General features: G+C 47.6%; 1 protein-coding gene across 1 annotated transcript; it reads right to left on the minus strand.

Annotated features, from left to right (window-relative positions):
- Positions 1–10,596: 10,596 nt before the first annotated feature.
- LOC119284360 (leucine-rich repeat receptor-like serine/threonine-protein kinase At1g17230) lies at positions 10,597–12,123 on the minus strand. Its single transcript, XM_037563515.1, has one exon. The coding sequence runs from the start codon at positions 12,121–12,123 to the stop codon at positions 10,810–10,812; it is 1,314 nt and encodes a 437-aa protein (XP_037419412.1). The 3' UTR covers positions 10,597–10,809.
- Positions 12,124–15,588: the final 3,465 nt, after the last annotated feature.

The following is a 15,588-nucleotide window of genomic DNA, read 5'->3' on the forward strand; positions in this document are numbered from 1 at the left end:
AGTGGGTCAGGTATGGCTATAGAACATGTTGGTCATTCAGCTATTCGTACCCCTGATCGTGATCTTTACCTAAATAATATCCTTCATGTTCCAGAAGCTAGCAAGAGCCTAATCTCTGCTAGTCGTCTTGCACTTGACAATGATGCATTTTGTGAGATTCACTCATCCTTTTCTTGTTAAGGAACGGGGAACGAGGGAGGTACTTCTTCAAGGCAGGGGTAGATGTGGTCTATACCCCGTCAAGCACAAGGGATCCAACGTCCAGAAGCAGATGCTCAGTTCCACCAAAATATCTTCGGATAGATGGCACCGACGTTTAGGTCATCCATATCCTCTCATTGTCAGGAGAATTCTTAGTCAGAATAAACTCCCTTGTGCTAGTTTTTCCAATAACGATTTTGTTTGTGACGCCTGTCAAAAGGGAAAAAGTCACCAGTTGCCTTATCCAAAATCAATAAGTGAATCCAAGTTTCCTTTAGAACTTATTTTCTCTGATGTTTGGGGACCTGCTGTTGAAACAGTAGGCAGAAATAAATATTATGTGAGTTTCATTGATGATTTCAGTAAATTCACATGGATCTATTTGATCAAACACAAGTCTGAAGTTTTTCAAAAATTTCATGACTTTCAGCACCTTGTTGAACGACAATTTAATCGCAAAATCCTTACTCTTCAGACAGATTGGGGAGGGGAGTATAAAAAACTCAACTCCTTCTTCACCAAGATAGGAATATCTCATCACGTATCTTGTCCCCATGCGCATCAACAGAACGGATCAGCAGAAAGAAAACATCGACATATAGTTGAAGTAGGCTTGCCTCTCCTTGCCCAAGCCTCCATGGCCTTAAAATTTTGGGATGAGGCATTTATTGCTGCCACATATTTGATCAATCGCCTTCCTAGCAAAGTTATCAAGTTTGAAACCCCTCTTGAGCGATTATTCCATGAAAAGCCAAATTACTCCTCACTTAGAATTTTTGGGTGTGCTTGTTGGCCTAATCTCCGACCCTATAACAAGCACAAACTTCAATTCCATTCCAAACAATGTACTTTTCTTGGATATAGCAATCTTCGTAAGGGTTTTAAATGCCTTGATATTGCAACAGGGCGAGTGTATATCTCTAGGGATGTTATTTTTGATGAAAACGTCTTTCCCTTCTCTACACTACACCCAAATGCCGGTGCAAGGCTTCGGGCAGAAATTCTTCTCTTGAATCCGGAGTTACTAAATCCTACCGATCATGGGGACGAACATTATGCTGATGATCATTTGTTACATAGCCCTACTACTGACGGAGATGGCAGTGAAAAAAACCGCACCCCAAATGCTTGTGATTTTATGCAGCAGCAACAGGAAACACTTGGCAGCGGACACGAGGCGGATTCGCCTGGTCGCACTGACTTTGGAGCTGACACGGGAACGGATCCCCAGGCGGATCCTCTGACGCTGCCCTCGCCAGGATCCGGGGGTGTCCACTCCTCGGGCGCCGTCTGGCACGAGTCTCCAGGCCGGTCGGGTGGGCCGGACCGCTCTCTGTCTCCGCGTCCCACTCGTCATGAGGCGGGTGGGCCTGAACCTGGTCGCGTGTCCCCCGCTGCGCGGTGCAATGATGGCGGGCGTTCCCGCGCGCTGGCCTATGGTCACGTGGCGCCAGCCGACTCGCCAAGGACGGATTCTCCTGCTCCATCGGCGCGCGATCCAACATCGTCCGAGCACGCGACAGGCGAGGCTGATTCTGCTGTGGCGGGATCGGGATCCTCTGCGGCTACCGAGCTTGTACGCTCCAGCACACCTCCTCGGATGACTACACGAGCACAATGAGGTATTTTAAAACCCACAGTTTACAAAGATGGGACACTAAGGTATGATAAGAACTTCAAATTTGCAAATTTTGCTGCTACTGGTGAGCCTCAAAATTTGACCGAAGCTCTAGAAAATGATAATTGGAAAAATGCCATGAATGTAGAGTATCATGCACTTATGAAAAACCAAACTTGGCGTTTGGTTCCTCCTAAGCGAGGGAGGAATATTATTGATTGTAAATGGGTGTATAAAGTTAAAAAGAGACCTGATGGCATGATAGATAGATATAAGGCTAGACTAGTAGCTAAAGGCTTTAAACAACGATATGGCATTGATTATGAGGGTACTTTTAGTCCAGTAGTTAAAGCTGCTACTATTAGACCTATTCTGTCTATTGCTGTCTCCAGGGGATGGAGTCTTCGCCAATTGGATGTTCATAATGCATTCTAACATGGCGTTCTCGAGGAGGAGGTTTATATGAAACAACCACCTGAGTTTGAAAATGGTTCAAAGCCGCATCATGTGTGCAAATTGGACAAGGCCTTATATGGTCTAAAGCAGGCACCTAGAGCTTGGTATTCAAGATTGAGTACAAAACTTCAGCAACTTGGTTTCAAGCCTTCAAGGGGTGACACTTCTCTTTTCTTCTTCAAGAAAGGGAAGGTGATTATATTTATGTTAATTTATGTTGATGACATAATTGTTGCCAGCTCTTCACAGGAGGCTACCTCAGCATTGCTGTCAAATCTGAAAAATAAGTTTGCTCTCAAAGATCTAGGAGAGTTACATTACTTCCTAGGTATTGAGGTAAAGAGTTGCATGAAGGTATTATGCTAACTCAGGAAAAATATGCCAAAGATGTAATCAAACGAGTAGGTATGAAGGATTGCAAACCCTCTAGTACACCTATGTCTATCACTGACAAGTTGTCACTATATGAAGGAGAATTACTGAGCCCAGAAGAAGGAACCAAGTACAGAAGTATAGTTGGTGCTCTTCAGTACTTGACACTAACAAGACCTGATATATCCTTTGCTGTTAATAAAGTTTGTCAATTTTTACATGCTCCTACTTCTGTACATTGGACGGCTGTAAAAAGGATATTGAGGTATCTTCAAGGGAGTGCAAACACAGGGCTAAAATTGTGTAAGTCTTCTTCAACCACAGTGAGTGCAATTTCTGATGCAGACTGGGCTGGATGCCCTGATGATAGAAGATCTACAGGAGGATTTGCAATCTTTCTTGGGTCGAACCATATATGCTGGAGTGCAAAGAAACAGGCTACAGTGTCACGTTCCAGCACTGAAGCAGAATATAAATCTTTGGCAAATGCAACAGCTGAAGTAATGTGGATTGAAACTTTGCTTGATGAACTTGGCATCGGAAGAACAGGTGTGTCATGCTTATGGTGTGACAATCTTGGAGCAACATATCTGTCTGCAAACCCAGTGTTTCATGCAAGAACGAAACACATAGAGATTGATTACCATTTTGTACGAGAAAGAGTTGCACAAAAGCTACTAGATATTCAGTTCATTCCAACAGGAGATCAAATCGCGGATGGGTTCACAAAACCGTTACAAGTGAAGCAACTACAGGCCTTCAAGCGCAATCTGAACCTTGATATGTTAAGATTGAGGGAGGATGTTAAAAGAGTAGGGCCATAGTTGTATCGTGACAATGTAACGTATTGTGTACATTAGAATTGTGGCGCAGGTTGTTGGCTAGGATAACCTCTATCTCGTTTATAGCTTTTTTTTTTTGACGAAAATGCTGCTGTGCAGCTTTTCATTGAATATGAGAGAGGGAAGACAACGTCTGTTAGTTACAAAATTTGCACGAAATGTGCATCACCGCATACCGTATCCTAATGTCTAGTCTGGTTCTAGAGGTCTATGCAGCAGGTTGTTGATCTTGTTACGGCCGGCTATCGTCCAAGTGTCGATGTCTTCAATCAGGCGGTGGAAGACCTGCATCCCCGTCGAGAACTTGTTATCAAAGATCCGTGCATTTCGCTCTTTCCATGCCGTCCACCAGACCAACTGCACCAGCGAGCTCCATCCACGTCTATGGTCCCTCGGCACCTTGGACCGGCTTTGGTCCCACCATTCTAGAAGATTTGCCGCGGTTGCGGATGGTGCCAGCGTCGCCGGTAGACCGCACCGGCTTAGCACCCTCTGCCAAAGCTCCGTGGTGAAGGAGCATGAGGCGAGCAGGTGAAATACCCTCTCCGGCGTCCTCTGGCAGAGACTGCATGATGCATTATGTGGCCATCCTCGTTTGGCTAGGTTGTCGGCGGTGAGACATCGATTTAGCACCGCCAGCCAGGAGAATATTTTGCACTTCATGGGTGCGTCGGCCTTCCAGATGATCTGTTTGAATTCAGTCCGTGTCGATCCCTCGAATTGAATCGCATACGCTGATGCCGACGTGAATCGTCCATCAGCCGTCCATTTCCATTCCACCCAGTCCGGCTCGTCAGTCAGCACCACATGTTGCAGTTGCACCCAGAGTGTGGTGAACTCCTGGATGGCCTGGCCTGAGGGGTTTGCTTTGATATGTCTTGTCCATCTTGCATCGCCGATTGCTTCTGCCACCGTGAGCTTCTTTCTTGTGCAGTGTTTGTAGAGCTCGGGGAGGCAAATGTTCAAACTTGCACTTAGGAGCCAAGGTTCCGTCCAAAATCTTATCTTCTTGCCGTTTCCAAGATGGAATTTCACTGATGCATTGAAGAGTGCCCTTACACGCTCATCCGTGGGCAATGGCAAGCCCAGCCATGGCTTTTCAGGTTCGGTCCATGTTTGCCAAAGCCATCTCATTCTAAGCGCTGTGCTCTGTGCCTCAATATTGGTGATGCCGAGCCCTCCGAGCTCTCGCGGTCTGCATACGGCCCTCCAGTTTACCAAACATTTCCCGCCCGGGGCGACCTCTTTGCTCTCCCAAAGGAATCCTCTTCGGACCTTATCAACAGCTTTACGTAGCCAGACCGGAGGGTCGATGGCGATCATTTGGAAGACAAGCATGGCCGAGAGGACCTGTTGCACTAGGCTCAGCCGGGCGTCCATGGAGAAGTGAGCTAATTTCCATCCCTTCATCTTGCCGTAGACCTTATCCAGCGCCGGTTGCCAGTCAGCTCTAGTGATCTTGCAGTCAGAGAGAGGCATGCCCAGGTATGTGCAAGGAAAGTGCTTGATCGGGCAGCCCAGCTCCCCGGCAATTGCTTCCATATCTATCCCTCCGCAGCAGATAGGTGTTAATGAGCTCTTTCCATAGTTCGTACGCAATCCTGAAGCTGTACCAAAGGCGTCTAGCATATCCTGAACAGCCTTCATCTCTTGGATGTCTGGGTTTATGAATATAATTGCATCGTCAGCGTATAGGGATGTTCTGTAGGCCAATCTCTGGTTGCCAATGGGCTTTAGAATCCCTACTTGAGATGATTTGGCGAACATTGTTGCCATGCAGTCCAGGACGATGACGAAGAGGAGCGGTGATAATGGGTCGCCTTGGCGCAAACCTCTTCTATGAATAATTGGCTCGGAAAGTTGCCCATTGATGAGCACCCGAGTGGATTGAGTGGCAAGCAGATTTGAAATCCAATTCAACCATTTCCTGCCGAACCCCTTCGCCTGCAAAACTTCCAGCAAGAATTCCCATGACACCGTATCAAATGCTTTTTCGATGTCAAGCTTGATCATCATGGCTGGGGTCTTTGCTTGTCGTAGCGCCCTTGCAATCCCTCTGACATAGATGTAATTATCATGTATATTTCTGGCCTTAATGAATGCGTTTTGGCAAGGTCTGACAAGTGCGTCCATCCTGCAACGCAAGCGGCTGGCCAAAATCTTCGCAAAAAGCTTGGTGAAACTATCAACGAGGCATATTGGTCTGAAATCCCTTGGTCCAGCAGCATCTTCTCGCTTTGGGAGCAGAATCATCGTTGCAGTATTTAAGGGGCGGAGCTGTGCGGCATCTAATTGTTCGACTGCCCTGATCGCTGCCATTAGCTCAGGTTTGATGATGTGCCAACATTGCTGATAGAATAGTCCTGTGAATCCATCTGGTCCCGGGGCTTTGTCTCCATTAACGTCCTTTACTGCGGCTAGCACTTCCTCGTCAGTGAAGGGGGTCTCCAAGTCTGCTAGATCAGAGCTCTCAATGCCTATCGCAGAAAGGTCGATGGTGTGATTCCTTGGCATCCTTGTTCCCAGAAACTCCTCAAAATAGCTATGGATAGCATCCATCTTCGCTTCTTGGTCAGTGTGTATGATGTCTCCCTGAACAATCCTGTGGATGTAGTTTCTTCGGCGCCTTGCGGATGCTTTGGCGCGAAAGAACCGGGTGCCTGCATCATCTTCTTTTATCCTTAGAACTCTGGATCTCTGCCTCCAGAGCGACCTCTCCATTGCCGCCAAACCTAACCTTTGCATCTTCAATGCATTCCGAAATTCATGTTCAGCCTCTGAGAGTTGGCGCCGATCCATGGCCGTGTCCAGTATCATGATCAGTTCACTTGTGATAGCTGTTTTGAGTGCTATGTTGTTGCAGAGTTGGGCGCTCCATTTTGCTAGTGCCTTGGCAGTAGCCTTCATCTTCCTGTTGAAGACAGCAATCGGGTTTCCACGAGGGCAGGTTCCATGCCATGCCTTCTGCACCTCCTCCATGAATCCTTCCATCTTGACCCATCTGTTCTCAAATCTGAATCTTCTGTTCGGTTGGAAGCCGGCATCGCACGAAAGGAGCAGTGGACAATGATCCGACATCTCTGTGGAGAGGGCTTGCAGCAAACACCCTGGGAATGCCATGTCCCACTCCTCGTTGTACAGGATTCGATCCAATTTAACCATCGTTGCTCGCCTCTGCTCATTGGACCATGTGTAACGTCGACCATGTAGGTATAGCTCTTTCAGCTGCAACTCGTTGATGAAGTTTCGGAAGGCAGACATACATCGGCGGTCGACGTTTGCATTGTTCTTGTCCGCAGCTTGCATTATGAGATTGAAATCTCCACCTAAGAAGACAGGGGTGCCGGCCGGGAAGAAATTGCTGACTGTGTCTTTCATCTCTGCCAAAAACTCGATCTTTGCTGCAAACTCTTCAGCAGACCAAAGGTATCTCCTGATCTTGTAGTTCCGTGCACAGCAATGAATTGGTCCCTTATCATTACATTAGGTAGTTGGAATTGCTCATCCTTCCAAGCCACAATGATGCCTCCCCTTGTGCCGCTTGCTGGGGTATACGCGAAGGAATTGAATTCTGCACCCCCGCATTCTCTCACAATCCCTAGATCCACCACTGCTAATTTTGATTCTTGCATACATAACAAGGATACATTGTGCTGTCCCACTAGCTTGCGCACCACCGTTCTCCGTGCCGGGTTGTTTAACCCCCTTACATTCCACACTAGTATGTTTGCTTCCATGGGGATAACTGAATCGACAATTAGCTAGCCTGCTTGGTTCAGGCATGTGCCTTCGCCGCCGGCTTCAGTTTCTTCCCTGTCTTTGCAAGAGCCGAGAGCGCGCTTATTTGCTCAGGGGAGAGTGGCTCATCAAAAGCCCTGGCATACTGTTCCAAACGCTCTTCCTTGGCTTCCCCTCGGTCTGGGATGGCTAGGCCTCTCTTGGACATGACGAGGCGTCTCGCCTGACGCATGATGGAGATCTTCTCGCCTGCAAGGAGCTTCTTGTTCCCCTGCAGCCTGTTGCTCCTCCTCGTCGCCGTTCCTGGGGTTCTGGTGTTCCTCCTCTTGTTCTTGTTGGCGGTGGTAGGCGTCGGTAGCAGCGGCGGGGCGATCGGCGCGCGGATGCTGTTGAAAAATCCTGCAGTGTTTGACCCAGGCGTGAGGGGCACGGGCGGGTCTGTGCTATGGAGCGTGGGCTCCGTCTGCAGCGCTACAGCCGATGCGTTGTTGTTCTCGTTCCTGCGTATTTCCTCCCCGAGACCCAACTGCGGGCCCAACCCGTCATTGGCCTGCATGGGGGTGTTGCTCCGGCCCCCTGCAGGCTGGTGGTCTTCTCTTGGCAAGGCGCGCCCCTCCCCTGCATGCATGCATGTGTCCTCCTGCGCGTGGTCTCCAGATGTGGCATGCGGCAGCCTGGGATCCGACATGTCGGGCGCCGTGATGGCTCCAGTCATCAGCGGAGAGGAAGTGGGCGACCGCATGCTCTGTCCTTCTGCCACCTGGTGGCTGGCACGGTGGACCTCAGCCTGGTCAGCGTGCTGTTGCAGCAGCGGCATGGGGGTCGACGCCGGCCCCAAACTCTTGTCTGCCAGCAGGGCGCTCAGCGTGTCTGCATGGCCCACCAGGTAGCTTGGAGTAGAGGACAAGTTGATAACCAACCAACTACCTGCGCCATATCCTGTAAACCTTCTTTCTATATAAACACGAAGGCGTCCCTGCCAAGAGGTATCACGCTTAACGCAGCCAACCCTAGCTTTTACAGAGGTGGCTATTTAAGCTGCTCGAATGCCTCCTCGGTTGGCGAGGTGGGACTAAAGGAGGAGAGCTGTGCTTCCTGCTGTCACAGAGAGATGTTTTTATCGTGGGCTTGGCAGCTTGGGCATTTGTACTTTTGGGCTCATGAAAGTGGCCATGTGGACAAGGTTTAGGCAGCCCATTCGTGGATTTTAGTGCTAATTAGCATAGTGAACCTGCTTAACAGAAATGGAAACAAATAGTATAAATTGCTGCATGTTGAATGCTGGGATATTTTTTCCGCCTTGTTGAGTAGTCTTCTCCTTTTCTCCAACCCTCTCCAAACAGCCCAAACAAAAAAAAAGTGTGTAAAGCTGCCTCCACATATTTGACTGGTGCATCTCTTTTCGTGAGGACATTTATCGGAAGCAGTTTTGGCATCAGCATGAAGCCATCGAGGAGTCTCATGAACGACGCATCACTATTCGCCAAGTTCAGAGATGAAACATCTGACGACGAGAGCAAATCGGGTGATAAACAACCTGGTGATGATCGAAATGAGGACCAAAGGATGCAAGATAAGAAGATCAAAGCACGGAAAGCGAGAACGAACCACAGCATCATCATCTATGAAGCCCACACCATGATGTGCAGAAAGAGGAGCAACTTTCTCAAACTGGTAAAGACGGTTACACAGGGGGAACGGGTTTACAACAAATCCTAACATGTACAGAGTCACTGACATTTCACTTGTGATCCAGAACAGGAAGCTGTGACGCAGTCCTGAGGAGCACCGAAGCGACGATGTGCGCTATCCTCAGCTTTATTTGCCCACGACGCGGCGCCGGCTGAACCCGGCTCGGCCTTTCGCCCTTGTAGACCCCGACGAGATCGCTGGCACATACTCTCTCGCCCATGGTGGTGAAGGAGGTGTCTGTGACTGAACTTCCTTGGTTGTTTGCTTGCACTTATGCTTGATGTCTGCTCCCTGCGTGGTTGTCTATTTATAAGCCTTCAGGGGGCTTTATCTGGATCCAAAGACATGATAGCTAAATTCTTGCTCCTTTGTCTATCAATGGAGGGCGCCATCGACTGATTGTATTCTGAAATATGAATAGTGTTCATTTTCGATGTAACCCTGTAGTGTCTGTCGGTATGAGAAGCTTCTGTTGGTCTGTTTTGTCCCAGGCATGGTTTGGGCTGTTTGTCTCTCCCTCTGTTATCTGCAAATCTTTGATGACACTGTTTGCATCTGTTGGGCCAAATGATTTGCCAATCTTGGACACTTGTGATGTCTGGTACATGTATGTGCCGAGCAAAAAATGTTTGCGAACCTGTCATGTCCCCAGATCCAGATCCAGATCATTTGCACTAGTTGTCATGTAACTGCTGCAGTCTAGTGGTTGGCCTTGACTGGTCTTGGTATGGACACCTGTGTGCTAGAAGACATTTTGGTCAACCCTTTTGTTGATAAAATAATACATGGTTCTCTCTAAATTTTCTTGTGGCGGCACTTTCGTGCTAATCATTTGCATTCCCTGAATCAACAAAGTAGAGCCTGGTTAGACATGGCTGTCTCCTGTGATGTGATTGATCAAAACTTCAGAGGACCTCTGCATTTTTTGCTGACTATTTGCCATTCCATGAATGAAGAAAGTAGATTCTGATGAAACAGGACTATGAAGGTGAAGGCAACATCAGTTATGATGACAGGTTTCAGGATAGCACTCTGCATTTGAACTTTGGAGCCAAGGAAAAACAAAGGTGCCGGCCACATAGAGTATACAACTATTGGACTATACAATGACAGAGTATACAACTATACAAGGACACAACAGTGGGCATCTAGTCGGCGGTGCGGATCAAGATGGCGGTGGGCTGCGGCGCGCACGTGCGTGACGTGTACGCGCGGCGGATGAGTCTGGACGGGATGAAGCACGTGTTCTGGATGACCGGTGACTACAAGTCCCACCCCGACGACGGCTACGACAAGGCGGCCATGCCGGTGGTGGAGAACATCAGGTACCAGGATGGGGTGGCCACAGGGGTTTGGAAGGAGGCGGCCAGGATGCAGGGCATCCAGGGCGCGCCGTTCAAGGGGATCTGCACGCCGCTGCAGGGCAGCCACGCCGTCTCCTGCCTGTTCCCCACAGACACGCTCGCTGTCGACCAGATCACCGTGTCGTAGTGCTCCTACTCACTCGCTGCTCCTGCTTCCCCTGCTTCAGCAACAGCAGGGCGGCCACCTAGCAGCTGGCCTGGCTAATCAAGCTCACTTGTTCACTCAGCTTCTAAATTATGTACTGCTGATGAGACTACTCTCAAACGAAATGAAACACTACAACAACAATAACAATGTTGGAGCCGGCGTGCCAAAAAGAAAACAATAACAATCTTGGAGTATATATAATTACATGTCAAGCTTGGTGTTTCTCACACCTGATTACATACAAAGTTTACCTCTAGCTGACTAGCTCTATGTTCAGACTTTTGACTCTCCTCCTAGATTTGTCTGAAAGTTTTGACCATTTGAATGGTTTGTATATCCTGACATTTGAACAGAGTATCAGGAAATTTTCCCAGAGTATCAGGAAATTTTGCCAGTAAGCTTGTTTGAGGAAAGATATAGGCGGGTGAGTGATGTAAGGCTGCCAAGCTGAATAGGTATGTTACCCTCAAGATTGTTCTGGCTAAGGTCTAAATGCCGGAGTTGTTGCAAGTTCCCTAAGGTGGGTGGCATAGGGCCACCAAATTTATTGTTTCCTAGATAGAGGTATTTCAACTGAGTAAGCTGGTCAAGGAGTGGTATAGGGCCTTCAAATTTATTGTTTCCTAGATTGAGCTCTTCCAACTGAGTAAGCTGACCAAGGGATGATGGCAATGGCCCAATGAAGCTGTTTGCTTGGAGGTAAAGAATGTGTAACTGTGTTAGCTTCCCAATGCATTCTCCAATCATACCTGTTAAATTATTATTTTCTAATGCTAACCATTCTAACCCTGTAGCATTGCCTAGTGAAGCCGGAATTTGACCTTCAAACATGTTGTCATACAAAAAAAGCATTTGGAGATTTGGTAGGTCGTCTCCCATGTTAGGAGGCAGTTCCTTGCTTAGCATATTCTCCCCCAGCTGTAATACTTGAAGAGAACTAGAAAGGTTGAAGAGACACCGTGGGAATCCACCTGACAACCTATTTTCTGCTAGGAGCAACTTCCACATATTTGTCAGTTTCCCAAGCTCATTGGGAATACTTCCAGTCAGATTATTGTACGCAAGACTGAGTACTCGTATGGTAGTGATGTTGCCGAGGATTGGCGGGATGATCCCGACGAGGTTATTCCTGGAAAGATCCAAAACTGAGAGGTTGGAGAGGAGGCTTACTTTTGGAGGAATTTCGCCTACTAGGATGTTTCCAGTAAGGTAGATTTTCCTTAAGCTGGAACAGTTGGTAATTGCATCTGGGATGCTACCATTCAACTGGTTGATGCTCAGGTCAAGGACCTGAAGCTTTTGCAGATGGTTTAGTGGAGGTAACCGGCCAGAGAAGCCATTTCTGTGTAGGTTCAGGGTTCTGAGGAACGTAAGGTTCCCAATGGAGGAGCTGATTTGGCCCGTCAGGTTCAGGCCAAAGAGTCGGAGCGCCACCACGCGCCCTAGATGCTTACGACTGCATCTCACTCCCGGCCACTGGCAGTGGTTGGTGCTGGAGTTCCAGGAGGTGAACCATCCGGAGGGATCAGAAGTGATCTCATGCCTGAAAGCTTGCAGCCAGAGCACATCCGTGCTATTATCAGGGACTGTTGCGCACTTGATTTTGCTAGCGCCCAAAGAGAGCTGGAGCAATGCCAATAGTACAAGCATGGCGGGGGCCCTAGGTTGCTTGGGACGCGCCGCTGAGGCCATTGCTACCTGCAAAATATAAAACATAAGCATCAAAATGAAAGGTTCTTGGTAAACTTTTTGTTACTTGCTTTACAACACTACTACGCTCCGATCAATATACTGATGCTGGCTTGTAGCCAGTTGGAGCGAGCAAGCAATTAGTTTCATCTCGTATGGACAATGGTAGTTTTACTATTCGTACCGGCCTTCTAGCACCTTAGATATCATGTCTTTTCAGGTGGTTGTTGAAAGATGTCTGATTTGACCCTCATTTGGCTAATTCGACCGTCATTTTTTTTGCGGGCACATTCAGACAAGGTCCGGACATGTCCGTCCCGAGCCTCCATTTGTCCGTGCATGCAGTGGTGTTCACGATATTGTCTGGACACATGTACATGATTGTTGAGGAATGAGAGAGAAAAAAAAGTGGTCCGAGGTGGACTGTGTCCGAACATTCGGACATCGCCCATTTCCTCCCCACATATGTGCTGAGTGTGGGGTTCACGGATAATCACGGTATATGGAGACAAATTAGGGGATAGGTTGGGTGATTTTTTGTTGTTCTCTTTTCTATCCAAGCACTGTCCAAGCTGTCCACCCAAAGATTGGGACTAAATAGAAGGTCCCATTGGGTCGCTGGATTTATTAAATTGCGTGTATCTTATTGTGCGCATATTGGACATGAACTCTTTGTGATTGTATCATCTTGAGACGGTGTTTACTATTTTCTTTTTTGTTACTTCTGCTATTTTTGTAGTGTCATGAAAGATTATGATATATCAAAGTTTTACCAAAAAAGTTAATAAGTAAATTAATAATATAATTCTTTTATCGGAAGAAGTATGGTAAAATCACGGCCTCGGTCCACGCCAAACGTTTACTCAGAATATGAAGCTACTCTGTGGAATACTCAGAATTACTAGTAGTAGTTCGCAACGAGCAAAGTACAAAATGATATGTTTAACATACTACTACTACGTGAACAATAGTATGGAGAAGAGAGTAAAGTCAAGTAAGTACCGTTGGTTCAGGTCGGAGCTCAGAATACCGGCCGGCCAGCGTGAGAGATGTGAAGCGTGAGCGAGCTGGATGATGCTCGGCTGGGTGAGGCCCAAGGGGTTTAAAAAGACACTTACAGCAGCCTACAGTACACTACTACACTTGCATGTCATCTTCACCTAAATTTTTTTGCATCTCATATCAAATCCTCACGCTTATCTTGGCTTGACCGCATGCAGCGAAGACCTGGAGTCCGTCAACCCTTACTTTTCACCTCACGTGGCCACCATTTATCGTTGTTGCTGTTTGAGCTGTACAAGAGGGACCTTGTTGCGGCGTGTACAGTCTCCAAATCTCACGCTCGTCCGGTCGGCTATACACGTATACTTTTCTACGTTTCGATAACGACTGCGGCAACTCGTCTCTATCCCGAGTAGATATTTAGCTAGGCCACCATTATTAATTCATGTAAGTTCAACGCAAATAAATTTTAATGTGCAACACAAAAATATAAATACTCATAACTTATACTCCCTCCGTTCCTAAATATTTGTCTTTCTAGACATTTCAAACAGACTATCACATACGGATGTATTTAGACATATTTTAGAGTGTAGATTCACTCATTTTGCTCCGTACGTAGTCATTTGTTGAAATATCTAGAAAGACAAATATTTAGTAACGGAGGGAGTACCTTTTTGTTGAAACGGAGGCAAAATCTTTGCCTCATCTCATTAATACAGCAGAGGAGAGTTGCCCGGTTAATAAACGGAAAACCGGTCGAAAAACGTCACAAACCGCTGAGCGGCTCACGCATAATACCACACACACCTCACATAGAGGGTCTCGGTAGCATCACACACCGGTGTCATCGTCATCACTTCTCCCCAGCAGGTGTCATCGCCCTCCCTAATCTCCGAGTAAGCGACTCCGACTTCTCCGAAGAAAAATGTCGACCCAACCCACACCATAGAGGTTGTGTGAAACACAAGAAACCCCGCGCAAAACTCAGCCACCCACGCAAGGACAACACATCCCCGACTCGGAAAGATAGCTCCGAAGTAGGACTATGCAAGGTTGGCGCCGCGGAAAACCACCGAACAGACCACCTGCTGCCTGTCATCGTCGCCAAAGGGCCCGCCGCCGCAGCTCCGACTTCACCGCAACAAAACAACTCGAGGTAGCCTCATGAACACGCCGGAGAAGACCGACTACCACAACCATTGCCGCGTCTCCGACATCGCACACCCATCATCGTTGCCACGGAAGCCTCGACGCCAATACCACAAGAGGCCGAGGCAGTGGGGGGCGAGCGGGGGCCGTCCCCCCCGATCGGCCACCCCCAACAAGTTCTAGCGGGGGCTAGTAATGATATTAGGTTTAATTACCGGCCATTAGGAAAGCATATGGGCTAAAATCGTAGTGTCAAGCCCAAAAGAATTTGCAACAAGTCAACAACGGCCAAGGACGTATGCATCCACACCATCGACTCGACCTAAAAAAGTAATCGATCAACGCACATGCACGCATAATCACACATCGTGCGCCTGTGGCAACGGATCCGGTTTGCCAGCTTCCTCTCCGTTCTCCCATCCGTGCTCCCACTTCATCCTACGGCTGTCTTTTTTTTCTTTTTCCTTTCTAATCTAATCACCCCCCACCCTTATTTAAATGGGATAGGCCCGGGCCTTATTTTGTTCCAATCAAATCAAGCCACGTATGCGGAAGCATGAATGGGCACACGCATGGTGCTCATGCAAGTCTAAACTCAATAGATTCCGCGCTGACGCTACACGCGACCTGGCGGCTAGGGTTTGCGCTCGATGGAGCACTTGAACATCGTCGCCGGCTACTAGTCGTCAGGCCGTTGCCGTGGCTTGCCGCGCATCAATCGAGTATGATTCTACGTGTATACGGTCATACGGAGTATATGAACCACGGTCAGATGGGCAGCACGCCAGCACCGCCGCACCCAAATTCGCTAACTTCGTCATGTGAACCAGAATCAGAGGTATTATTGTGTATATATTCATAATATTGTAGCGTCATTTTGATTCAACAAACAAATTCATAAGTGTTCTGTAGTTAGTATATATTGTCACTTGTTAGATCAGCTGCAGATTACATATTTTCTTTGTACTAATGGTAGAATTGCAGAGGTCATGAAGAGGAAGACACCACCGGCAAGTAATTTTCAAGCGAATTGTTGTAAACTCTAACTCTACGGTTCAAGATGAAAATCCAACTGGGGAGATCGATGCCACGTAGCAACCTACTGAATGTAACAGGTAAACCTTGTGTTTATCCAATGGTTGATAGTGATTGTTCATCATCCTCCTGGTCTCAACTGCAACTACGGATCATTTTCAGTAATTAAACTTATCAAGACACGTGTGTGTTCGAGAAAACGGGTGACTGTTTTGTTCTACATTGCATGCATGGTTGTATACATTGTGAAGGAAATAGTTGCAAAATTTAACATTAATG

The sequence above is a fragment of the Triticum dicoccoides genome, chromosome 4A (assembly GCF_002162155.2).
Source record: "Triticum dicoccoides isolate Atlit2015 ecotype Zavitan chromosome 4A, WEW_v2.0, whole genome shotgun sequence".
NCBI lineage: Eukaryota > Viridiplantae > Streptophyta > Magnoliopsida > Poales > Poaceae > Triticum > Triticum dicoccoides.